This window comes from Vanacampus margaritifer, chromosome 20 (genome assembly GCF_051991255.1).
Source record: "Vanacampus margaritifer isolate UIUO_Vmar chromosome 20, RoL_Vmar_1.0, whole genome shotgun sequence".
In the NCBI taxonomy this organism is placed as follows: Eukaryota; Metazoa; Chordata; class Actinopteri; order Syngnathiformes; family Syngnathidae; genus Vanacampus; species Vanacampus margaritifer.
In genome coordinates, this window is record NC_135451.1 from 3,679,749 (window position 1) to 3,707,247 (window position 27,499).

The 27,499-nt window shown below is 38.3% G+C and overlaps 3 protein-coding genes and 1 long non-coding RNA gene across 5 annotated transcripts in view; 2 read left to right on the forward strand and 2 right to left on the reverse strand.

The window, feature by feature from the left end:
* The first annotated feature begins 8 nt into the window (after nt 1–8).
* c8g (complement component 8, gamma polypeptide) lies at nt 9–5,625 on the forward strand. Its single transcript, XM_077554806.1, has 7 exons — nt 9–297; nt 2,828–2,973; nt 3,178–3,248; nt 3,329–3,436; nt 3,546–3,650; nt 4,956–4,991; nt 5,492–5,625. Exons 1-7 carry the CDS (start codon nt 115–117, stop codon nt 5,509–5,511), a joined length of 669 nt encoding a protein of 222 aa, XP_077410932.1. The 5' UTR covers nt 9–114; the 3' UTR covers nt 5,512–5,625.
* LOC144040541 (uncharacterized) lies at nt 3,646–6,498 on the reverse strand. The gene is made up of 3 exons (XR_013289759.1): nt 6,365–6,498; nt 5,471–5,564; nt 3,646–4,867 (listed from the first exon to the last, which is right to left on the reverse strand). It is a non-coding gene; the product is annotated as an uncharacterized LOC144040541 (long non-coding RNA).
* On the forward strand, nt 6,296–10,645 carry LOC144040538 (lipocalin-like). Its single transcript, XM_077554805.1, has 6 exons — nt 6,296–6,508; nt 6,593–6,732; nt 6,807–6,886; nt 9,995–10,108; nt 10,204–10,305; nt 10,388–10,645. The coding sequence occupies exons 1-6, from the start codon at nt 6,311–6,313 to the stop codon at nt 10,408–10,410; spliced, it is 657 nt and encodes a 218-aa protein (XP_077410931.1). The 5' UTR covers nt 6,296–6,310; the 3' UTR covers nt 10,411–10,645.
* A 1,297-nt stretch (nt 10,646–11,942) lies between these two features.
* The window catches only part of cntnap2a (contactin associated protein 2a), a 340,351-nt gene continuing 324,794 nt past the window's right edge, over nt 11,943–27,499 (reverse strand). For both annotated transcript variants that reach the window (XM_077553952.1, XM_077553951.1), the window contains 4 exons: nt 25,884–25,977; nt 17,015–17,284; nt 14,767–14,838; nt 11,943–14,690 (listed from right to left, as the gene is read on the reverse strand). In XM_077553952.1, the coding sequence (XP_077410078.1) occupies nt 14,488–14,690; nt 14,767–14,838; nt 17,015–17,284; nt 25,884–25,977 (639 nt within the window). In that variant the 3' untranslated portion in view covers nt 11,943–14,487. The remainder of the gene's footprint in view (nt 14,691–14,766; nt 14,839–17,014; nt 17,285–25,883; nt 25,978–27,499) is intronic.

Consider the following 27,499-nt stretch of genomic DNA (forward strand, 5'->3'; position numbering starts at 1 on the left):
CTCTTGCTTTAACTCCATTCATTTTGATCATCTGAATGTGGACACTACACACTGGGAAGACCAAGGAAGAGGACATAAGAGGATAAAAAAAAAACACAGACGAAGACGAAGGAAATGGCAGGAGTATGGAAGTGTATGCTAACACTGGTAGTGTTGATGTTTGTGTGTCTCTGGGGGGCTACCGAGGCTGTAGGTGGTGCAAAGAGTCGACCCAGGCCCAAGAGACGACCTCCCAAGAAGCCAAAGGTTGACCCTGTAGATCTAACGCCACCTCAGAACAATATAAACATACAACAGGTATGGTACTGGTCAAATGACGTGATGTTTAAAGCTAATGAGAATTGTTCTCTAATGGGCTTTAAAAAAGATGATCCAGTAAATAGACCGAAGGTTGAGATTTGATTAATACTGCAAATGGTACTAGTTTTGTCTTTAATTGACCTTTTATTGCTAATTTCTCCCCGTCTCACTATATTCAAATGTCTCAGTAAAAGCGTGAATCAGTTTAATGCTACATGCGCCTAAAACTGTCATTTAAGATCTTTGCCAGTTGGCAGCTGCTAAATCTCAACTGGAGTGCCAGTGTTGTAAAAACAACTTTAAAAGAAGCCAGTGTCTCAAATTTGCACTTTGCTTAGTTAGGGGTCAACACGGGGTCTGGCAAAAACAACAAGCTTGTGTAACTTGTGTCAATAGGCTGCATGGGGAATTTTGTTTTGAACACATCCAATCACAGCATGTGCGTGAGAAAATGGTGGGAGTGAGTGTTCTTGCCACTAAATACTATTTTTTATGTGGTCTTACAATACTTACCAGTTAGTTAATTTGTAATGTTTTATTGGTATAGAACTGTACTATATTGTACATATTAGGGGTGCATAAGATATTGGAAAAAATATAATCATTACAATAATGATGTGCAATATGTGTATCGCAAAGCTGTGTGATAAATGAATGCTTTTATATGGAATTGTATGTTTTTATGTACATAAAATTATGCCATTTAGAGCCTGCTTATTTTGCTGAATTAAACAATTCATTTCTTTTATTGGATGACAAAAATGTTATTTCTAGTGGTACGTGTTAAATACAGTGTTCCCTCGCTATAATGCGCTTCAGCTTTCACAGCTTTGTTTGAGATTTTTTTTCTGTGTGTGTGTGTGTGTGTGGTATAAAAGTGTGTGGTGAGGGTTTTTACAGCCTTAAAGTGGATGTCAGCCACAAAATGTTCCTTCCAATAATATGTTCCATGCAGCCCCACTAGTTTAAAGACACTATTATGATTAATATTGTGTTCGTGCAATATGAAGTCATCAAAATCCACCCGTTTTAATCCATCTCATTGGGCGGCCATTTTGCCACGAGCTGTCGACTGAAAATGACATCACAGTTGTTCAGCTGTTTCTGAGTTTGTCAGCTGAGTTTGGTCATGCGTTGTCCATAAGCTGAGTCGTGATTGGCCGTTACTTGAGCACTGAGCAATTGTGTTGTCAATTTTAGCCAACAGCAAGTAGCAAAATGGCTGCCCCAAAAATGGGTTTATCAGAGTTTTAATCAGAGTGCCATGTTTAGACTAGTGTATGGAGGACAAAACCTGCCACAATTAAAAATGAATAAATTACAGTGGTACCTCGGAGTTTGAACATAATTCGTTCCTGCGAAGCGTTCAAAGTCCGAATTATTCAACCTCCGAAAACATTTTTTCCCATAGGAAATAATGTAAATGCAATTAATCTGTTTCCAAGCTCCAAAAACAGAAAATTTCTATTTTAATTTACATGTATGTTTTTTACATTTACACCCTGTACAGTATTCAAACAATAAAAAATACCTTTTTTTGTTGTGTTGTGATGGCATCAGTGGATAATAAATGCTACGTTCATGCTTGCTTTAGTTGAGTGCTGAGTTTGTGTATTTTACATTGGGCATATTAATAGACTACTAAACGGTCTTTACGTGCGTTGTTTAACGTCAGGCATGTTGTTGAACAGCTAAGGGGGGTCCTCATGCCATTATTTACAGAAGTAGTCATGGTAGTTATAACGGCACAATAATCTCCTTCCTAATTCCACTGTGGTTCGTAGCACTGAATGTTTTTCTTTGCTGTCACTGGCACTGCCACCAAACCGGAACCCCTCAATGCTTCGGCTGCGCCTATAAATTCTGTCCATAAAAGCTGTGAACAGAATCAGTGACAAAAGGGCAGCCTTGGCGGAGTCCAAGCCTAACAGGGAATGAAGCCGACTTGCTGCCGGCAATGCGGACCAAACTGACATCGTTTGTACAGGGACCTAACAGCCCGTATCAGGGGGCTCGGTACCCCTTACTCCTGATGCATCCCCCGAGGGACGCGGTCAAACGCCTTCTCTAAATCCACAAGACATGTAGACCGGTTGGGCAAACTCACATGCACCTTCGACATGATAAACAAAAATAATTTATAATAAACAAATAAAAACAAAAAAGCAAGAAACAAACAAACAATGAACAAAAAACATTGAAAAAATTAAAAACAAAAATCAACTGCTACATATGTCATTTTATTGTAGATATTCATTGGAACGTAACTATGCGATAAACGGTATTGCAATATTCAACACACAACGCACATTTTTATCCAATATTGTGCAGCTCTCACACGTATACTCTAACACCTGTGTCAAAACTAAGCTTCACTATTGAGAATTTCTAATCACAGCTTTTGTATTGGATCTCACCATGTGCAGGCACGGTGGCCAACTTGTTAGCACATCTGTCTCAAAGTTTACGGCCGTTGTACACAGATGCACAACATTTAAAAAATATATTTTTTGCTTTTGTGTTTCAGATGACAGGGAAGTGGTACTTGCTCAACACTGCCTCCAAATGCTCCTTTTTAATCAATCATGGAACCAAAGTAGAACCTACAGTCATGACCCTCACATTACCTACCACTTCCGACCAGTCACTGTTGGTTAGCACCAAGACCCGTCAGTAAGTACAATCACAAGAATAAATAAGCTCTTAACATAATTTCACAGACAAGTATTTTTTAAATTTTTTTTATTAACTTGTCATGCAACAAAGTAACTTCTGAGTTGTACTGCTGAGGGATAAACATTTGTCAGCTATGCTGTGAGTCAAGCTGTCAAAACGAAAGTGACCCAATCTGACCAAACTGCCTTTATCCTTTTTCAGTAATAATCAGTGTTGGGAGATATTGCAGATGTACCATTTAACCTCGACACCAGGACGGTTGACACTTCCAGGTTTCTCTTCCTATTACTTATTTTGAAAGTGATATAATGTTAGTAAAATATCTTGGATCAAACATTGTCACTTCCACTAGGATCTCAACCCGAGATGAACACTGACATTGTGATCGAAGAGACAGACTACAGCTCATATGCCATCATGTATTATCAAAAACAAGGCAAGATCACCATGAAACTCTATGGTGAGCTCCACCACCTGACTTCAGACTAAAAGGCAATAAGTAGTATTAGAAGTTAATGCTTTGGTCTCATTTTCCCTTTAATGCTGTTTTGTGTGTGTTCTCTATTCAGGCAGGTCAGTAGATAATCTACCAGAGCCACTGTTGACCAAGTTTGAACAACTTGCTGAAAAACAAGCTATGGGACTGGCATTCCTCTTCCCCTTCCCAACCTACAGTACGTACCGACCCATGCAATCAACTCATTTGCTCCCCAAAACACATAAATACGTTCTATTTTAAATGTTTTAAGTGCCCCAAAGACATAACGGGTGAAGCAATGGTAGTAATGACAAAAATGTCAGGAGAGGGCAGCAGAGTATAAGAGATCAACCAGGGCCATGTTCTTTTCCCCACTGTTTTAAACAGATTCGTGAATAATGATGCAACTAACGCTAATTGCCGCAAAACGGAAACAGGTAGAAATATACTTTTTTCCCCTGATGAAACAAGAGAGACTAATCTTTCTTTTGGCAGGTTCAATGATTTTATAGCAATAGAACACATTATTCTGTGGACCTTGCAAAATTAGTCAAAATCTAGGAATACAGCCGGGAGCGAAGGGGGTTGCTTCACTGAAAATGGCTGAGAGTAAATGAGTTATAATAAAATAACATTCAGATAATGGATGGATATTATATTGCAATATCAAAATGTGCATATTGTTGTTTTAGAGACCATGCATGCTCTTTGTAAATGAGAAATCATTGTTTGTCAGGGTTTAATGGAATAAAATGCTTCACATATACAGAACGTTGCTCAACACAAGCAGGATCAAGTCTAAGTAAAAAGCAACATTTCACTAATCTTAATGAGATAATGCCATTTTATTTGCCATTGCTTTGCTTATATCATGCATTTGCTTGCTAACAGTCATTCAGAGCCTATACCGTTTTGCACACTGCATGCAATTTATGACCCATTCATTTAAATTACATCTAAAAAGCACAATGACACAAAAATATCTTTCACAATTTTAAACACTGATTTTACTTAGGTGTGTTCTTGTTTATATTATAAATGCGTTGAGCAAGGTTCTGGATATGTGTGTATTTTATTTCATGAAAACATGTGGATGGTATGATAAAAATTTAATTCTTCATATTGTTTTCTTGCTATGATGTAAAAATAATGGATAAAATTGACATTGACTGCAAAAATTAAACACTCTTTTTAAAGACTTTTGCATTCAGACCTGACTAAAGGCTACCATGCAACTGATTTTGATTGGTTCAATTTGCTGTCTATATTGTAAATGGATTAATGGGTTGCTTCCTCTAAATTGTGGGCCAGTCTTTTAAAGTAAAATGGAGGGGGGAAAAAAAATTAGATACCACCACATCTGATGCCGTCCCACCAGGCAACTGCCAAGAATGTCAGATGGCCAGTCCAGCTCTGCAAGGCACAAAAATCAAACATAGAATTGACACTGCTACTATTTAAGGCGATGAAATAAAAATGTTCTTTCTTTTTTTCTTTTTAGGTCACTGTGGCGATGTGGATCAGGATCACAAAATTGGTGTGTCTTTATTTTAATTTTTTTTTAATTAGAGCTCATTTTAGCAAAGGTGTATTTTCCCAGAACGGGGAATTTAACACCAATTTATCGATTTTGGATTTTAAAAAACAAAACAAAACAAAAAACAAAAACCTTTTGTAGACCTAACTAAAAATATACATGTTCTCGTTCAACGTGTTCTCCTATAGCACATTATTATTTAATGTTTCGATGTTTCATCATGCATTTACAGACAGAATAATATTGTAAAGAATAATTACATAGCAATTGTAGCATATGTAAGAGTTAAAGTAGTTATTTCATAACCAGAGTGATTGACAGATCGCTGTCCTGTCCTATTGACCTACCTCCCTCCCCAAAAACGCGGCACGTTTTTCTGACATGTGCTAGCTTGCACTTGTGTAACAATCAATTTCAATCGAGTCAACAAGTTATTCAAGAGCCACTAATGAATATATCAGCACACAATGGAATTTAACCTGTCTTTCTTTCTCTTGCAGACTGTGTCCCCACATGCTGAACCAGCAGAACTTGCAACCGGCTGCTCAACCATTTGTAGTCAGCTTCTCTGAACTTAAAATCAATAGATGGAGGAAATTAGAATGCACATGAATAAAAACAGACAAAAAACAGATACCATTGTACAGGGTCATTACGTTGCTTGCCTTATCCACTGTCATCATAATCAGATCCTACTTATTTTCCACCAATGCGCAATTCTGAAGTGTGTTCATGTAAGAGAACATAAATGAAGACCAGATGTGCAATCTCAAGGAGTTACACAACTAGAACTTACAAAATGGGATGTGTGTGCATGCGTTACATAAGCAGCTGAGGATCACTTGGTGTCTGCTTTGACTCCCAAAAGTTTTTTAAAGCAGGCAAAGAATTCTGCATTTTTCCACTTTAAATATTTTTTTCTAATAAAAATGAAAGGAATCAGGGTTGTTATTGAAATTGTTATTTTATAGCTTCAAATTTTATGACTTTACGTCTTAGCCTCGCTAAAAATAAAATAGTTCTTTGCATTTGAGTAAAAATAAATGAATAAATAAAATTATTTATTAGCAATCTTATGCAGGACTAAGTCGATAACTTTTGTTCACCTCCAGGGATAACATAACTTTACTAACACTAAACATTAAACAACTTGTGGGGAAAATCCTTAAACACTTGTGATGGCTGAGAAAGTGGGGGAGACCCTCCTGACAGGCCAACCCTCCCCTTCACACGTGCACTTGTGTAACATCAAAAATTTGCATTGTGGTGGCGTAAGGCCAAAGCATTTTATAAGGCTGATGGGAGGAGACAAAGTGGAAATGGAGGAGGGCATGCAGAATATAAGGCCCCTCGACTTGCCTTTTACTCCTCACCTCTCTACACACACTCAACAAAAATTGAAGAGCTGGCCCAAAGGAGACATCATGAACACACTCCTGAGGATGTTAGTTGCACTTATGTGCTTAATGGCTGCATGCGCTGACATCATGCCTGTTCAGGATTTTGATCTGCAGAGGGTAAAGCAAAAATATATTTGAATTTATCTGCTTTTTCTACTTACTGTTTGACTTCATATCTTTTATCCATGTCTACTGTCTCAGATGGCCGGCAAGTGGTACATGGTTGGCTTTGCCACAAATGCTCCTTGGTTTGTGAACAATAGGGGAAACATGAAGATGGGGACTGCAGTCATTGTGCCAACCGAAGGGGGAGACATGGACCTCACATATGCCCACATCAAGTGCGGTATTAATGTTGGAAGTTTATTGTCACAGATTATTTTCTGAACACTGACCTTGACTCTCCACTTTTAAGGGATGATGGTACCTGCTGGAGAATGACTCATCTGGCGAAAAAAACGGAAACTCCTGGACGCTTCACCTTCCACAGCCAAGGTGAGTAGACACATACTATAATAATGAACGAAAAATGAGAAGGAGAACTAGGCACTGGTAACCGAAACATAAACAACAAAGTCCAGGATCGGAATCAAAATAACTACTGACAAAGATGCAACGCAGGACCGAAAAGCTCGATTCACAAGTCACTAGTAATGGCAAAATCAAAACTGTGTTTTGGTACGTACCAGAACACAGGCTGAACTTGTGATTCGAATAGCGTTCCCAAATCTGTCTCAGAATCAGGATGTCACGTGATAGTTGTCTTTCGCGTTCTATTACGCCTCCAAACGTCACATTGTTTCAGCAAGTGAACGTGATCCCTTTTCTAAAATTAAATAAAATCCCACCATTGCACTGTATTAAAATGTCTTGAATCTGAAATGAATCCTACCTAAGTATGCTTCGTATGTAAATTTGCCCTCCTTATTCATCGCCCTACATAATAAAATGTCAATAGGCGGTAGGTTCAGTGGTAACACACCCGTACATTGTGCTGAAAGTAGTCCGATATGCAGGTAACCCCGTTTCAAATACCGCTTCGGGCAGCTTGCTTTTGCAGGTCATTCATTCATTTTTCCTCTCTGATACAAAAAAACAAAACAAATGTAGCCTACAGGTTTTTGATTAAATGTGATAATACTGGGGGTTTCATCAAAGCATTTAAGTCATGTTGAGAGGCAAAATTAAAAACAAACCAAGTATCAGCAACAAAAAGCTAATTTGTACTTTTATACTTATTTTGACGGGGTGGGGGTTATTCAGTTTTCGATGATATGATATTATTTCTTTCTCTGGCAATCGGGCTATAATTGTAATGGACGCCCCATTACAATTATAGCCCGATTGCCAGTTGCGTAAATTAGGTGATGACAGACAGCCAATAGTTAGTTTCGTTACTGGGGAGCTGGCAACACTGCTCCACTGTTTGATTCTAATGTTTTATTATTATCATTATTATTATTTTAAATTGCCAGCAGATGTCGCTGTGGGGAGATGTTTTGAACGGTCCAAAAGATTGATTCCTTTAGAGAATCAATTGTTTGAAATAATTTGATCGTTTCAATGTTCCATTTCTGCCATCCCTACAAATCACAAAAAGACTGATTTATTAGATAGAGATTTGAAAGTATCAACCAAAATTCACAGCAAAGCTGGACTGAAAAACAATGCAAGAAAAGTAACAACTTAGGAACTCATCAAGGCTGGTAAAAACTATGAAGAAAAGTAGCAACTAAAATTCACAGCAGAAGGCTGGAGGCAAAGACTGACTTAAGCAATATGAACAAAAAGCGTGGCTACTTGAACATGCAACTATCTAGCTATGGGTGTGGCAGGAAACAAGACGAACTGACAACAGACAGGGCTAAACTCAGACTATTTATACACGGGGTGGTCACAGGTGGAGACAATCAGGCTAACGAGGGAAAACAAGGACAGGAAGTAAAGCTGCTGACACAAGAGGAAATTATAACTCCCAAATTAAAGCAGATACGATGACATGAAAAACAGGATTTAAGACTAAGAATTTAACATAAGCGACGAGACATGACAACTAACAAATTGGTACATGACAATGGACCAACACAGACTGAACAAAAACAGGAAACTAATGTTGCATTCGTGGATGGTCGGAAGTCGGATTTATCAGAGTTGTTTTTTCCCCAGTTCCGACCTGAAAGAGTTCGAGGCGAAAGTAAACAACCAAAATGGCGGATAGTGATAAATTGTTTGGTCCTCAAAACTCATTTTGATCTCCAGCAAACTTGCCTTCTTGCAATTTTGCTTCATTTATTGTTTTTATCTTATTTCATAAGCATTCCATACAGTTCAGTAGTTCAGTAGACAGTATAATATCATGCAGGGAGATAGTGACACACTGTCACATACGTTGTGTTATGTCGAAAGCTATTTAGTTTTATAATGGAGTAAATTATTGTTTTACCATTTACGTAGAGCAGGGGTGCTCCAGTTCGGTCCTCGAGAGCCCCTATCCAGCTGATTCATGATCAGGATCGTTATTAGGATTCTGCAAAGCTTGCTGATTAGCTGATCATTAGATTCAGCTGTGCTGCAGGAGGGAAACATGTAAATTTATTATTATATATTTATTGTAGAGTGACATCACTTGTAGTCAATCGGGGAAGTCTAGGTCCTTTTTTCCCCCCAACTTCCCAAGGGGAATTTATGAGTTCAAGGGGGCGTTCCCGTACTTGTCCTGGTTTGAACTCAGAAAAGTCAAATTTCTGAGCATCCTCATATGCAGCATAAATACACACTCACTAATTAGACAACGAGGGACACATGTACAAGACACACGTGGCTGAGGGAGCTGATTGGCTGACACAAGGTGGTGGTAAAACACGCAGAGGAGGACATTCAACACTTGACAAGACAAATGGGGACACAACGAAAACATAACAAAACAGATCATGACAGAACAAAAGTAAGCAAGACAACCAATATAACAAAACCCAACCCCATGACATCTCACTTTCTCTCTCTCTCTCTCTCTCTCTCTCTCTCTTGCTCTCTCTGGGCTTGCATGAATGGTTAGTGACTCGAACATTAAAAACGGCTGTTAAAAACGTATGCCAAATCAAAATTTTTCCATTTGAGTCAGAACACGTCATAGCATGTTGTCGTCTGAATCGATTGCCTCGATCTGCGACGCATCTACATTTCAGTAGATGACCGGAAGTAAATTAATAATAAACATTAAAAAAATATATATATTATTAATATTTATTGGCTATTGACCGGCTAACGGCATACTAGCAACACACGAAAGGGAGTTCGCAAACTTGGACGCCGGACGTGAGAGACAAACTAGCTCAGCGTTAGCTGGGATATGGCTAGTAACAATGTAGATGGATTGGCCAGGCATGGCCAGGGTTTGGTACGGGATCCAGGAGTTTAAAATAAGTTATTTCACATTATAATGTTATGAAACATGGTTCTTTAACAGCTTCATGAAATGGATCACATTCATCTTTATAATTCTAAACGACGTAATTTGACTTTCAAAGTCATGTTTTTTTTTTGTATGTACCTAGCTGGTGTAGCTGTACCTAATGTTACAAAGTGACTTCTTTTATTTTTCAGTTTGGAACAATGACAACGACATGCGCATTGTCAGCGTCTTGTATGATGACTTTGCGTTGATCCACACCATCAAGACAAAGGACGGTGTATCGGAGGGTTTCAACAAGCTTTACAGTGAGTTGTCACGTCGAGTTCACTGGAATATGTGGCATGTTCCGTTTAGGAGGATTTGACGGTAAGTACTATAAAAGCAACTAATTCCTTTGCAGCTCGCTCTCCTGAGGTTAGCGTGGCCTTGCAGCAGCGATTTACAGACTTCTCCACGGAGACTGGTATCCTGCCTGAAAATATTGCCATCCTACCAAATGCTCGTGTGTATTTCTAACATATTTAAATTCCTTGCAGTTGTACCGTTCAACCTTTTAACTTGCCAATTTCCTCATGTTGTTGCAGCTGAGTGTTCCGATCAAGCTTGAAAAGTTTCCTCCTCGCTCTTCGATTCACTCGTCATGGTCATCCAGCTCTGCTCCACATACCCACTTTATTCAACACCTGAGTATTTTCATTAAAAAAAACAGCTTTCAATAGAACAAATATGAGTGGCAAAGGGAACATACTTGTGTTGAAATTGTGTTTTGCTTTGTGTTTTCATCTGCTGATTTCATAGTGACTTTTGTTGACCCACAAGCCAATAAAATAAAAAGAAACAGATTCTGTGTATTTTATGAGGCAACACTTTCTAATAATTATCAGTTATAACTGGTTAATAGATCATTAGTAAACTGTTAATGAGTTATTAATGACTTGTTAGGTCATTGTTAACAGCATTTATAATTATACCTTTGAGGTAATATAAATAAATAAACTGTTAGTTAATAAGTTACAACTTACTTGTTTACAATTATACCTTATACACTAGTAATAGAACATGAACAAGCTATTAAAAAATTTAATACTGACTAATGGCTTGTTAAATATCAGTAATGGTTAATATATATTTTTGGGATTTATTTTAAACTATTCCTCATTAATTACTGCTAGTTAATGAGGAAAGCAACTTAATTTTTCCCTGAGGTAACGGTTGAGACCTCACAGATCCAAGATAGGGCGTAATCCGCATGTCGTTTTTTGGAATGAGGAAGTAGGGAGAGTAGAATCCCCCTGGTTGAGCCTAGGGATCCACTGCTTCGATAGCGGACTTGGCGAGGAAGGTCACTTGCTCTTGATACAGAGCTAGTGAGGGTCGCTGATGACAGTCTCTCTGACCCAGACGGAACTGAATCCTGTACCCATGCGACAAGGTTGAAAGCACCGTGGGTCCGAACGAGGGCAGCCCAGTAGTTGAGCTGTTGACAGGAAAAGTAACCGACTGCCGGCCCCTCGGGCTCGATCTCTGGTCCTCCTGGATTTAGGGGTCCGGGAGGGATGGGGCGTGGTGTGCGAAGCCCGGGGCCAGCCATGGGGCCCTCGGCCAGAGGGGCAAACCCCACGGGCGCCCGTGACATGTCCTCATAAGGGACGATGAGGCCCATATCCCCCCGTAGGCCAAAAGGACTGCACAGTACGTGTCAGAGGGGCGGCCGGGAGATCGGCTTCCATTTTTCCAGTTTAAAATTTCTAAACATCTTCTGGCTTACCTGTAATATCAAATAAATAAAACAAATAATCACTATTAGTGTTATCACATCCATATTGAACTGTGCATTCAACACAATTAATTCCACTGAAAGTCAACAAGAACTGAATAGTTAGATTCTTAGAAATCACTTTCTGGGGTTTCATTGATAAAAAAAACAAACAAAAACAAATTGTTAACATGGCACAAAAAAAAAAAAATTATAATGAATTTACCATTAGACCAGTTTAACAGGGGGCAGGTTGTTGAAAGTCTGAAAAGTTGTGCTGCAAAATGGCTTCAGTTCTTCCATTTTCACTTCTGTTGGCTCAGTGATTGCATGGCCAAATACTTTTGTAAATAGATGATGCAGAGAAGAAAAGGACTTGTTCATAAAGATCAAACACTCTTTATTGAACTCAACAGAACTAAAAGAAAAGCATTCGGGTTATGACTTTACTACTTTACCTCATTCTCATGTTGGAACCCCATTAAGAGGGCAAATGTGTGTGCGTATAATTATGTACTGACATATGTACTGTATAGTGGGACTCTCACAATTTGAGAAGTCACTCATTTGCCTTAACGGATGAAGTCTTGTTTGAGGCCAAAGTAAAAGGCAGGCAGAGTTCACATGTTAGCTACGAGGCAACAATGACGCACAAATCCATCAGAGGGAAATGGCTTCACAACAGTTTGATCACACACACTTACCAAGTAATTCATAAGACGCAAACACATTTGGCAGCTTGTTGAACTGGAACAAAAATGCAGAAGAAACACAAACGAGGGAAAATATAAGTATGAAATGTAAATGTTTAAACGCAAGTTGAATGAAAAAAATGGCACTGCTTTTTAAAAGTCTCGATTCCTTCCTTGTTCTGAACATGTATCTGTGAAAGAACCTTGACACATTCACCATTAAACACTACGTGCGTCACACACACATAGCATAGGAGGCGTGCTGCTCAGCTTTCAGCATCACCTTTCACAAATTTCTGTCTTTTACATGTGAAGGGCTAAGCACCATTCAAATCAGACTGGATGAGATTTCATGCAGAAGTCGTCAGGTTTAGTCCAGGACAAGGCCAAATGGCTCAAAGGCACATTTCATTTGAAAAAGCCAATTATTATCTTGACCACTTTGTACGTCCAAATTATATATCAGCTCTGACTTAAGTTTTTGTCACTGCACTGTAACCACTTTTTACAACAACTTATATTTCATCATCATATGACGGAATGATATGCAGAGTACAACAAATTTGCGATGGTTGATAAGACTCTTTTGTTTGGCAAAGAGAAAAATGAAGGGCTCAAATGAAAAGAAAGCTGCAATGTTGACCTAAACAAACACAACCATCACATATAATGACTTCTCATCATGCTTGGAGAAAAACCAACACAACCCGTACAATCCAATGTCATATGAATTCAACATAAAACTCTATCTGATACATACATAATGTACTGTCATTGGCAAATGTATGATAATCATTTCCATGAAGATGAAAGGAGTACTGTATTATGGCAGTCACTAAATCAGTGGTTCTTAACCTCTATACACATTCCCCAAAGCCTTTACTGAAAAATAAATATAATTTTGTTTTAAATTCAACGGAGTTTACTGGTGAACAAAGTGAACATGTTCAGATGAGAACTGGCTTAATTTAAATTTCACTAGAATGTAAATGAAGGATGTCAACAACACTGCCATCAGTATGAACTGTTCAATGCATTTGTTCCTGAGAATCAATTACGATAAAATTGAAAATATGATCAGCAAACACAATGTTTTTAAAGTGGAAGTCAACCGTAAACATTTCTTGACATTAATATATTATATGTGACTTCACTAGTCTAAACATGACATTCTGATTAATATTACATTTGTGGAATAAAAATTATGAAGCAAAATCCAGCCATTTCTATCCATCTCAGAAGGCGGCCATTTTTGCCACTTGCTGTCGACTGAAGATGACATCCCGGGTAACAACCAATCACAGCTCAGCTTCAGAAAACAGATAAGCTGTGATTGGTCGTTGCCTGAGCATTGAGCAACTGTGATATCATCTTCAGTCGACGGCAAGTGGCAAAATGGCCGCCCCCTGAGATGGATAAACATGGCTTAACTCATATTCCACTAACGCAACATTAACCAATAACCAGAATACCATATTTAGACCAGTGGGGCTGCATAGAACGTATTATTATCAAAAACATTTTTTTGGTTTGACTTCCCCTTTAACAAATACTTAATTTGGAATCTAGGACATCCCTTGAGCGACACAATGGCTGATGAGTTTCTGTTGTGGGAATTTTGACATTCACTTATCAAGTTACATTAATGGTGAAACTTTTTTCTTTTTAGTGCAGCCCTAACACTCCCTCATTAATTTGTATTTATGTAATGGACTCGAAATAAACCTTATACCAAAAATAAAGAACATAAAAGTATATATACAAAGGTAGGCTTGTGCAACTACAGTCTGCAAAAACAAAATGGTTTTGCATGAGGATTTGATCATTTTCAGTATTAGATATATTTTTGTTTAAAAAATTAAATGAAAACTAAACGACTGTCCTATCACACAAGTCAGTAAATAGAATTATTTGTCATATACAGTATTCAAAGGACTTCGTAAAACTCCCAAGCACGATACAAAGGACAAGCCAGTTAGTATTTACATTCAGTCTTTTGTAGCGACACTCGGCTGAGTCCCTCATCGTTTCTATACTCTCGATAAAGATATACAGTATATAAAAAACAAAACAAAAACATTTTACATGTCTCTCTCTCTCTCTCTCTCTCTCTTTGGGAGATTATTGTCCTACTGAACAAATTTTTCTTTATTCTTCCCATGACTGGTCATTTAATTGAACGATCTCCATCATGGTGACGACTTGCGGTTCCACGACCCGGTCACGTCACTAGTTGCTAGATGAACCACTCCTTCTTTGACTCTTCAATGGTTTCCGGGTTGTCTGTGCTGATGATGGCTGTATCTGTCGACTCGCCGGCGGGGTCTGCTGCGGTGCTTTTGGCCTCGTTGGTGTGGTAGGTGCCTTTGTGACGGAACATGTAGCGGATCAGGAACACCAGAGTGCATAAGATGGTGAAGATCACCACTGCGATGATCCCTGTGGTGGAGACAACAAACAACATTGCAGGTCATGCAATGAGAGGTTCAATAGATTTGATAATGATGAACTGTACCTCCGATAATAGCGGAGTCTCTATTGACTCCATCAGGAATCACTCTTTCCTCATTGAAAGGAAATTCTGCATCTAAGGGAGGGGATAACAAGACAAAAACAAAATCAGGGTTATCTTGCGTTGCGGTGGAATTATGACATCAACTAATCAACTATTGGTCTACAGCATGCACTGTAAAAAGATAAAAAATAAAATCCTAAAATAACAGAATGCCGATGTTTATTGTATTAGATTTTACAGATTTTTCCTATATTTTTTAAAATATAATTTAAATTTAAAAAATAAACTGTGATCTGTCTTATATGCTGAACATAAAATAACATGAAACCACTGTAACTGTGAAAACAGAGAAACACATTAGAAATACATATATTCATTTATTGTTAAAATATGTTCACAAATCTTAATTTCATAAATGCTCGTCTGTTATTTAAGGAAATAAACGGTAAAATGCAGCTCTAAAACTAAAAATAAGAAAAGAAAAGAAGAAAAACATTTAAAATTACTGAGTAATTAAGAGTAACAATGTGTAATTTTACACTAAATTCTTTGTTAATTGACTAATTTTTTATTGAAGATAACTACAATTACTGTAACATCCGAGATGCTAACAGTCTGTGACATTGTATTACCATTTATTTTGAAAGGACTTCTAAAGAGACATAGGGAGGGTGAATAATATGCATAGCGAATAATGTGACTTGAACTTTCGGGATGCTTTCTCTTCTTGAGCAGTACTACCAACCTTGTATTTATTTCATGTGATCTAAAATTGCTACAAACAGTGGTGTGGATCAGTGGTAGAGTGGTCGTCCAGTATCCTTGAAATTGTGGGTTTGATCCCCTTTGTGATCATGTCGAAGAATCCTTGAACAAGATACTGAACTCCTGATGCTGCGTCATCATCAGAAGGTGAAAGAGTAGTCAAAATGTAAAGCGGTTTGAGGGGCTTTTAGAGTGGAAAAGTGTGGTATAAATGTGGCAATTTTAAACCCAATATCCAATTTTGATGTTTTGAAAGATGAATCACATTTTTGTGTGTGTCTTTTACTGTTACATCACATCAAACATAAATTATTTATTATACAACCTCTTTCCATAAAATTAAACTAATAACAGCACATTTTTGTAAATTTAAGCAGGGTTAGGGTTAGGGTTATTATTCACAATACAATGTACATACTATACTTCTAGGTAATTTAATTGTTGTAAAATGTGATAATATTTCCAATTAAACATTAAAAAATATATGAAATTAAGGCAAAATATTTTTAAAGATTACAACTACAAACTGTATTTTAACCCATTTGCTCCCCAAAACTCATAAAAACATTCTATTTTAAATATTGCCATGGTCCCAAAAACGTATTTATGTTTATTTTATTTTAAGTTTTTTATGCTAGATCATTCAGAAGACTTTGATACCGCTTAAAGCAATGGTAGTTATTACAAAAACAGCCAGCAGGAGGCAGCAGAGTATAAGAGATCAACCAGGGCCATGTTGCAAAAAGCTCTTTTTCCCAGTGTTTTAAACATGTTTGTGAATAATGATGAAACTTATTTTTCCTAATGAAAGAATACACTAATCTTTCTTTTCGTAGGTTGCATGTTTTTATAGCAATAGAACACAATATTCTGTGGGCCTTGCAAAATCAGTCAAAATCCAGTAAAACAGCCGGGAGCGAAGGGGGTTGCTTCAGTGAAAGTGGCTGGGAGTGAATGAGTTAATGATGGAAAAAAGAGAAGCAAGAATACGTTTCTGTTATTTCACTGTATATTTTTTGCGCCCCAGCAGCCAGAAAATATCTATTTTTTTATGTAACATGTTTTTTGTGTGTGTTTTTTTACAGTGCGGAAATCAAATGCTGTACACCCACATGGGAAAGTAAGTGGCCGAAAAAATATGAATGTGAATTTATCAATGAAAGTCCCTGAGATGCATCATAAAACCAAAATCAAAAATACTTGTGGCAGTATAGGATGAGATTACGTTATAGAAAATGCCAATCAGTCATGCTGATCTCTTAAACAGAAGCATGACCCTGTTGATGAAGCCAGGATGTTGGATCAATAGACAGGATCTGTGTGTAATACCTCAGCATCTCCAAAGGCAGTGTTGGCATCAGGCCCAAGCAATACTGCAGCATTTTTGAATGATGCCAGTTGCCATCAGCCACTACCAGGTTTCAGTATGAATTTTTCGAATTGTTTGAATGCATTTGAAAAGGTTATTTGAAGGCATGCTGACCTGTGTTGTCCAGATGCCACGGGTCTGTTGCGGCCGACATTGGTGGGATGGTGAGAGGTGACGCCCCACAGTTGGACTCCACCAGTTTACCCTGGTAAGACACCGGCGAGGCAGCTGCAGGCTGCGCTTCTTGCACGAGATCTGTCTGTGTGCTACTCCTCAAGGCAGACTTGAGGGGAGACACTCCGTTGAACTGCACCCGCGACAAGCAGCCAATGAAGCCTGGGGTGTTGTAACGCTCGATCACCACTGGGTCAACATATCCCGTTTCTGGTAGGACAAAGATGCGCAGGTGGGTAGATGATCTCACCAGTATATAAATGACAGAGAAAACAGGGACTTTCAAGGAAAATGGGTGGGTCTACTGTTAAAAAAAGAGTCATATTTACTTAAAAAAAAAAACTAGTAAAGTTTTTTCACTCAAAAATTCTAAGTAAATTTTTACAAAGATAGTTTTGAGTACATTTTAGCAGTTTAATTATATATATATATATATATATATATATATATATATATATATATATATATATATATATATATATATATATATATATAACTACTCAAGGGCAAGGTTATTTTAGTCAACAACGAGGAACACGAGGTAAGAAATTTGTTGTGGTTTTTCATTTTACCATGGTATTTGTTAAATAACTACTTTTTTATGTACAGTGTATATATAAAAAGAAAACTAATACTGACGCTAACTAAAACTACCTGTAAGCATTTTTTAAATAACTAAAACTACCACCCTGAAAAGTAATTAAAACTAACTAAATTTAAAAAACAAAACTCAAAAACGAAATAAAAACGAACTAAAATGCAGTATAGTGGCAAAACATCAAGGGTGGCATGTCTCAGGTGGTAGAGTGGCTGTCTCCCATGGTGAAGGTCATGAGTTTGTTCCTCAAAGCTTGAGTAAAATTTTAATTGAAATTGGTAAAATAAACTCAAAAATATTGTACAATTTAAATAATTATTTTATTTTATTATTTTTTGTGTGTGGGATGAACCCTTAAACGTCATCTTACCAAAACATATTGACCAACTTTGGTGGGGAATGTACTTTTTATCATTATTATTATTATTTTTATTGTAACCTGTCCAAAGCAAGACAATACCTTTAAGATGAACTACAACAGAAACCAAAATCTCAATATTAAATAACTATCAACATCTATACAGTATAAAATAAACTGAATACAAATCAGAGAGTATATTACATTTGGAATATTATGAGCTCTTAAGTCTCACAGCCTTTTTCTTGCTTTCCTTCCCATCCACTCTTGACTATGACATCACACCACTCTTTAATACAGTGCAGGTGCACGAGTGCACCACACCCAAACAGCCCATCATGATCTATAATGCTGAAGCAACAAAACATGTTTTGTTCGAAGATGCAATTTTCTTATCCAAATATGGCTTTATTATCATTCTGATGGGAACAATACAAGTGTGTGTGTAGGCCCACTATTGATTGTGCTGCCAGGAACAGCGCTGAGCACTACATAATCATTATCTGACCAGGCCTACCACAGACGTGAGCATTGTGTCTACCATATATCTGATGGCAACAACTGAAGGGGAGGAGGTGTGCTCGCCTCCAGATGAACCACTAAAGCTATTTGTGTATGCGTCTGCATACTAATAAACTCAATTGTTATTCAACAACACATTCTAATTAGTCTCTGGGCAGCAACAGGGAACGTGCACTTATCAATCACTTCAGATCTTGAGAATTATGCGTGTGTGTGCGTGTCAGTGCAGAAACGGTGGCGGCAGAAAACAGACACAAGAGCAGAACACAAACAGCACTTTTATGAATACTGATTACCAATAGAAATGCACTCGCTCATGTATGCTGGCAAATGTGTTGCAGAGGCGCGGCCCAGAATACTAATAAGACACGTCTCGTGTGGCGTCTAAATAGCAGCAAAAGGGTTCCCTATTTCTGTTTCTTTTTAGTCCAGTGATTCACATGGGAACGTTCACCAGATAATGTTTCAACATTTAGTTTTTTTTTCTACAAAAGCATTTCCTCTATGCATTTTCTACACAACTGTTTGCATGAGGGATGTGGGTGGGCTGACTTTAAAGTAATTATTATAGATGCAAGGTTCGAGTTATACAAGATAGTGTATTACAATTAGGGAAGCATGGAACAGCACATCTGCCCCACAGTTATGAGGTTTGAGAGTTGACGCTCAGCTCTTCCAAAATATACAAGTTACTTTAACTGAAGACTCTAAACTGTCCATGGATCTGAATCTGAGTGTGAACAGTTGTTTGTCTGTATGTGCTTTGTGATTGGCTAGCAGCCATTGTACCCTGACTCTCAGACAGCTGGGATAGGCTCCAGCCACCGGCATCCGCAACAAGGGCAATATATATACAGTATAAGGATGGATTTTACAAAATGTATTTTTTCCCCAAATATAGTATACAGTATGAACAGTGAAATGAAACTTACTGCATTCCTGCCTGATAATTCAACATGGATGGCAGTGGGTACTGTCAGTACCAAATCCGTTTCAGCTGCAAGATTGGTTCCATGCATGTGCGACAAGAAGTCGATCGAGTTTTACGACACTGCATGATCAGTGTCAAGTCAACTTTATTTATATAGCACCTGATCATGCAAAGAAACAACTCAAAGTGCTTTACACTTACACACACGCACACACACGCACGCACGCGCGCGCACGCACGCACGCACGCACGCACGCACGCACGCACGCACGCACACACACACACACACACACACACACAAAAACTACGCAAGTTTATTCATCTACGACACATGACACATCTAACCCTATTCTAAAATGTTATAGATTAATCTGTGGTTCATATTGTTTCAATAAATACTTTACTTGATGTTAAGATTATGTTTAAAATGGCTGGGTAGCCACGTTGAGACTCTCGAGCGCTACTAGCATGCCGCATTTACAGGGAATGAAAGCAGCCACTTTGGCCATTACTGAAGTTGGCTGTGGTGATTGTATGTATATAGTAGATATACTGGCGAATAAACTTTGTAATAGTTTCCCCACAATTAGGCTTGCACTGAGCAGCTTGGAAGCGTGTGTGTCTGGGCAGGGTTTGCAGGGGATTAAGCATATTAGAGGCAACAGCATTAGATGTCATCTGTGGATATTAACAAGTCATTCTGTATTGACAAAGCCTGTCATAGCACACTGATCAGACCGCAAGCAATCCATTCTTTTGGCTTTTCCTTCCAGGGATTTTGCAAGCTAATAGATACAACATATACACAACATGGTTCATGATTGCAACACAGCAAAGTCCAATCCACTTGGAAGGAGACTGTGTTGTATCATCCCAAATGATTGCATTGTGATCCACCACAAACCATATGTGGCTCCGCACACACACATATGCGCACGATCGCCCCAAGGTCATAATGTTGATCAGTCGATCGCACCCTGTGAGCTTGTGTGTCACCCGTGTGACATGAATCATTAATGCGGGAGGAGAACATGCAGGTAGGGGATGGGTTTTGGAGAGGTGGTGGATTTCCTTTGAAGGGGGCTGGAAGATGTGGTTCAAGGATGATGACAAAAGAAGGGAAGATGGAGACATCTGCAGGACGAGATGAGAGGGAGGGTGTGGCTGCGTCTGCGGTGGGAAAGGTGAGTGACAGGATAAGGGATGGAAAGATGGTGGCTGAAAAAAAAAGCTTGAATGGTGTGAGAGATGAGAACAAGGGCAGAGATCAAACTGTTACCATGGCAACAAATGGAAGCTGATGCAGGGTTGAAAAAAGGTTATATAGGCTGTGATCATCAAAATGGGAATCACGTCACACATTGGAATGAAAGATTAAACGCAGGAGCAGCCAACGTAAGAGTACCCTCAATAATAATATTTAAAAAATGTAAACAACAAACGAATGACAATTCACCTGTGTACTGTAGCTATCACTTCCTGACCATGTGCACATACACTGAAATGACACTTAAACTGTAAAGCTAATCATAACTTTTTTGTGTGATTTAACAATTGAAAAAAAGCTGAAAGTTGTAAACTCACACATACATTTGACTTCCCACAAAATGGATACACATGAGCATGAACACGCAAATATAATGGCAGTTACACCGAGTCAAAAAGTGTGAGGCTAACCTGCTTTCCTCTTCTTTCACTCCTTGCCTCCTCTTTGATAGCAGATTTCAGCACAGTATTAGCAAAGACTTTTCACTCATCTCTGCCCTTCTCTCATCCTCCCTCCGTCGCTCTCTCTCTGCAGTGCGGTCCCACCCCCCACCCTGACAGCAGCTGGGAAAAACATGGCTCTTGGAACCTACATCAAAGTGGATCAGGATTCACCGGGGTAAAAAGTACAACTGCAGGCATTATGTCACACACAGAAAGTCTTGGACAAACACACTCAAGCGAAACAAGATTAGGAGCAGCTGCACCATACGTTCAACAAAAAACGTGTTAAAACGTGCTCATCTTCATATTTTTTATTTTGCATTTTTTAATGTCCCAGTTTGAGAGCAAATTTGGTAGAGCAACACTATTCAATGTTTTTTCCTTCCAAGTCATTTGTATCATTTCCACATCATGCCCATTTTTGGAAGTGTTGATGTCACAGCCTACCAGGAAGTAAAAAATTTGGCTTTTCCCTCAGGTTTATACAAAAAGTAGACCAAACCTTGACAAAATTTATCTTTCATTATAATATATACATATTTTTTAAACCCAGTCTTTGCTCAGAAGATACATCAGAGATGTACAATCTGTCAGTACTGACGGACTGTCCGTTAGTCTGTCACTGACAGATGCCCATATTGTTGATGAATGACAGACTGACACTACTTTGTCTGTCAGTCCTCAAATAGTGGTGACGAAGTGATGACAGAGGCGTGGTTAAAATAAAATAACGGAATGACGGTTACAGCTGGATTGGGCTTGAAAAGGATGCAAAAAACCCCCCAAAACACAGCAACAACTAATCGGTTCACTATCAGAGCTTTAATGCAGACTTTTGAACCCAAAGGTCAAAAAACAAGAAAACATTAAAGCTGTTGCTCCACATAGGACAAGAAAATCAATTGTCCATCAGATTGGAATGTTGTTAACATAAGTGTATTTGATTTGACGACTTTGCATGGCCAGATAACAGGAATGATACCCGTGTCCAGCCTGCTTAAAGAAATAATCAGTTCTAGTGCTGTCCAGCTTCTTCTCAAATTGATTAGTTAAAAGACGCAGCACTTATATTGAGTAGTGTTATCTTGACAAGGAAGAGAGAGGAATAGAGGACAGATATGGAGTATAATATAAGCGCTTATCTGCTAGCAAGAACTCATGGGTTGCTCTTGCTTTCACGAACAACTGATACTATATCACTGCTTAATCAATATCATTTCAACTTAAAGTGGACATTTGATAAGAATGTACTTTTTAATTGTTCAATGCAAACAGCTGGTGGTCCGGAGTGCATGTGAAAGTAAACAAACAAGATTTGTGACATTATAATTTGGCTTGTTTACAGACTAACTGTCCCACATCAAGTTTTTCCACCCATGATCCATAGTATAACCACGCCAAAAACAAAAGCTAAGAGGAGCTGCAGTGTTACCATAGATTAGTGTTAGCTTATACTGTTACCTGCATCTAATAACCAGCACACAATTAAATGTTTGGCTAAGTTGTCGACATGGCGCTGTTCTTTTTTCCAATGTCATGCGAGACACCGCTACATTAATTGATAAGTGTAATTTGACGGTTTAGTGATGAAACGTTGCCTCCACGAGCTTAAACTTGTGTAAGAGTTTGATTGAGTTTTTCTGACTGCCTTAGGATGTGACTCTTCTGGAAACGTGATTTTGCGTTACACCTGAAAATTCCTCTGAAAATCCATCAGGAAAGTGTTATGTGAATTTTCAATTGGGCCGTTGCAGTGGATTTTTCAAATGCAACTTTGCGAGTCAGCAGTCTTGTCAATATTGTCAAGATTTATTTATGCCGTTGACTGAACGTGGCTCATTTTCATTGCACACATAATTTGAGGCGCTGAGGGATGGGTTGGGTGCGTGTCTGCTCCTCCAGATGATCCATGACTCATCTGTGGCTGCAGAATTGTAGGCAGGAACGTCCTGCAGCCAAATTCCGTTTCTCTACCCACCAGCACTCACACAGTTTAATTTCAATTCCTTATGCACAAAAGCTGCTTTTATACATCTAAATAAAGATGTACTGACATAAAAGCACAACTGCATGCTCGCCAGACATCAAAACCATTTCTAGCAGCATATAGTAAAAAATGCTGAGTCTTCCATAGACACAATAGCCCACAGGAGCAACACTGTCAATCTCATTAGATCTGGCTTGAGACATGCCAACTACAGCGAATGGGCTTAATGGTGGTCATTAAACTAACATGCTTAAACAATCATTACTGCAAATGCAAAAACCAAGTGCAGCACAGATTCCCTTTTGTTTACTAAACACACCCGCTCTTATTTAAAAAGGTCACAGATGTCACTTTAGAAATGAATATGTAAAATCAGATTCAAATTTGAATTGATTGGACTAAATGAGAATCATTATCAATGCATTTCTGGTCAGACAGGCATTACTTCAACAAAATATTATTAAGTAAGAGTACATACAATTTCTATTAAGTAGGTGAGCACCACTAGAAAGACCTGCACACATTTTTGCATTAAAATTGCTTAATATCATGCAATCATGCGTTTCTATAGTTGCAAAATAAGTTTGAATGTGTAGTGATGGAGGAGACATCACTCATTGTGCACATGGTAGCGCCCTATCAAACAAAGGACCTTTGTCTTTCAAACATGATCAGTCTGATGAATCTTTCAATAGCTTCTTTTGTCTCTGAGGCCTCAGAGCAAAATAGGAAGAGATGGAACCAGATGTGCATTCGTTTGTTCACATTGCCCTGTTTCCTTTCCTGCTTATTGTCAGGCTTGTGCTCTTTTTATGTGCTTTCTTCCTGTCTTTCCTGAATCCCGAACACAAGAGCTGCACTAAAATTAAATGAACAGCATTCATTTGTACTTTGTACGCTTGAATCTCAGCGTTCAAACAATAATTTATTCTCTGGGAGGATTAATTAAAACTGAATTGTTATCTTTGTAAAACAAATCTTTTAATAGAGTTTCACTTCCTTAAAAGAAAAAGAAAACAGACAAGTAGCATTACACCATCATAATACAGGAAAAATTATCAGCAATTAATTGTAAAGGTAGGCTAATAAATGTGTAAATTGTTAAGATTTATTCTTTTATTGGATTGTTGACTGTGTGTTGAATCTGACAATGAATCACCTTTTAATCAGGTAGTGATTGAAATCCAGTTGGAATACAATAGTAGTGAAGAATGAGCCTTGTAGCGCTAAAACGAACAGATTTTTTTGGTGATAGTTCTGTAGTGCTCTCTAGTGGATTCATGTGGAAATGCACTATGTTGCGGTAAATCCATCTGGAGCTTAGCCTTGCTGACATTATTGAGCGAGAGGGCAGGGTACACCTGGGATTGGTCGCTCGCCAATTGCATTTGTAGTAAATTGCCATTCACAATTCACTATTTTCCTTACAATGAAGCTGACCATCGGCATTACTTTCTCAATACTATCTTAAAATGAATTCTACATTGTAGTGTTGCATCTCATACGGTTCAATGCAAAAGCAGTGTCAAAATCATGTCCTATAGCATAATTATGCAGTTTTATTCAAACAAAGGCACAGTTTTTTGTGAAGACAAATAAAATATATTTTTCAATTCACAATGCTTGTACTGTATAATTATATATTTTTTTAAACCAAAACTGATGACCATTAGGGCACTTGCTGTTTGAGCCAATGTGAATATATACATTTTACAGAGCAGGGATGGCAACGTAAATGCTGGAAGGGGCCACAATTTTCCATCAGTGCTACTGCGGGCCACATAGGACCACTCACTTCCTAACCGGATGTATGACAAAAAGGCTATTATAGTTATGGACAAACTATGTGCATATGTGCAAAATACATGCTCTTAAAAGGTTTATTTTTTAATAATAGATATCTCAATGCATCTATAAAAGATCCTCTATCCTAACCCAACAACAACGTTTTTTTTTTCTAGCACAAAGGACTCTCTTGCATAAAATTACCATTCAAGGCACAGTTGTCACACCACTGGTGAACAGTAAACCAACTCATTTTGTGCATTTTTTCTTCTTCACAAAAATCAACTCCCTCAAACTTTTAATATTATTGAGGTGCTATGCTCGTCCTACATATAATTCCAAATATGCAAAAAAAAAAATTAGGCCTATTCACTGTGTAATTTAGGGAAGTATAAAGTGCAACTAAGCCGTGTCTGTCATCTAGTGGTGCAATGGCGATATTACAACTTAAAAGTACAGTTGACCCGTGCATACTCATATATTCACAAGTAGTATTTTTTTTCCTTCTCCATTTCAATCTAGTTTTTGCGAAAAATACTGTTTATAAGCACTTGCAGATTTTTTTGGGGGGTGGGGTGGTGGTGGTGTTTGTTGTTAAAAAAAAGAAAAGAAAAACGAACTATTATTACAATTATAGTAATACTAATTATTATTATTATTATTACATTAATTTATTTGAAGGTATTATTATTATTATTATTACATCAATTTATTTTTATGTATTATCATTATTATTATTTTAATTGATCAAGGGGTGAGTGTGGTTGGGGTCCGCGTGCCCAGTTGCCCATCCCTGGTATAGAGAGAAGACCTAAAAGAAGCTGTCAACGAGGTCAGGCATAGAAGATGGACATTATGGGGATTCCTGTTCCTTTCTAATTGCTTTCTTAAATGTCAAAATGCAATCTTTAAACTCACCATAAACTTTGCCCAAGAAGAGGGTCTTGACCAGGTTGAACTTGGTGTCCGAAGCATCTGGGAGGGTGTAGCTGACTCCAGGATAATGATCCAACTGAACAAGAGAGGAAAGACAGAGGATTGGGAGACTGGAGTTGGTGGGTAAATAAAATTAACAAATGATCACACATTAAGTGACATCATGTCAATGTAAATGCAGACATAGAGTTAAAAAAAATTTTCCCCTTTCGAATGCACACACAGAGAGAAGAGCCGCCATGTTTACAGAGAAGTGCATCAGTGGAGAAGTGATGCTGATGGAGGGAGGGAATACAGCACTTTAATAATCCTGGAACATAATTAACTTGTTATTGCTGTTTCACTGAAGTTTCTAATTAGCTTGAAGGCTGCAGCCAGCCGCAATTGACGGGAATCATTTCAGGCCCACAAATTGCTTTCTGTGTGTGTATGTGTGTTCAAGATATAAAAGATCCTCCTCACCGCCCCCCTTCCCTCCTCTCCACTTGTACTCTTCTCAATGCTCGCCAGAGGACTGCATCTGAGTTTCCACCAGGCTGCAGAATGCATACCAACAACCTCAGATGGAAGCAAAGGGGCCAGATGAAAAATATGGCTTTTGTTACTTGAAATTTGTTGAAAATCCTGCTGTGACCGATTTGATGGTAGCCAAGCTAAACTCTCACTGAGGCGTGTGTGTGTGTGTGTGTGTTATTTTACTCATATCCCTTACACTACCAGATACTGTTACCCCAACACGCACGCACGCACGCACGCACGCACGCACGCACGCACGCACGCACGCACGCACACACACACACACACACACACACACACACACACGCACACACACACACACACACACACACACACACACATACATACATACATACATACCAGTGGTGAGCAGCCAATATAAGCTATAAATGCAGTGCATACCCATGCTCAGTGGAGCATTGTGTGGGTTTTGTTTTCCGCGCTGGCTGAAGGGCGGGATAATGGGGCAGGATTAAATTGCACACATTTTATTTACTTTTATCTGAAAAAAAAAAAACAAATTGGCTGCACAGCCAAGCGAGGGTAGTCTGGGTCCCAAAACCCCAACAAAAAGGTCCACTGAGGGAAACTGCAACCCCATTTTACCAAATTTTGTCAATTACGGCCACAATTACATGTAAGCTCCTCTTTTATGTTGCACCATTTAGGCAACACAATTACCCCCTTGACGCAGATGATGCTTTTAAGCGTAAATAAGGAACATATTCAAGGTGGAGTTAGAAAAAACCCTTTCTGGAATGTGTTTCAGATGGATCAATTTGAGCGAACTGCACACACAAAAGCTTCAATGCAAACTGTTATATTATTTATTTCGCTAATTATAACTAAGGGACAGCAATCGTCTCATCACAGATAAAGCATTAGTGCAGTTGGCTGTAAACAATAGAACAAGAACTGAATTATTGCTCAGATCATGTCATAAATAAAAGGTTCAATAGAGGAGGGAGGAAATGTATGCAAAGCTACTTAGAGGGAAAGCAGTGGGATTAAACATGAGGTTTCATTGCTCAATCAACTCATTTCGAATAAAATTTCTATCAACCATTCCAAACAATATGGTA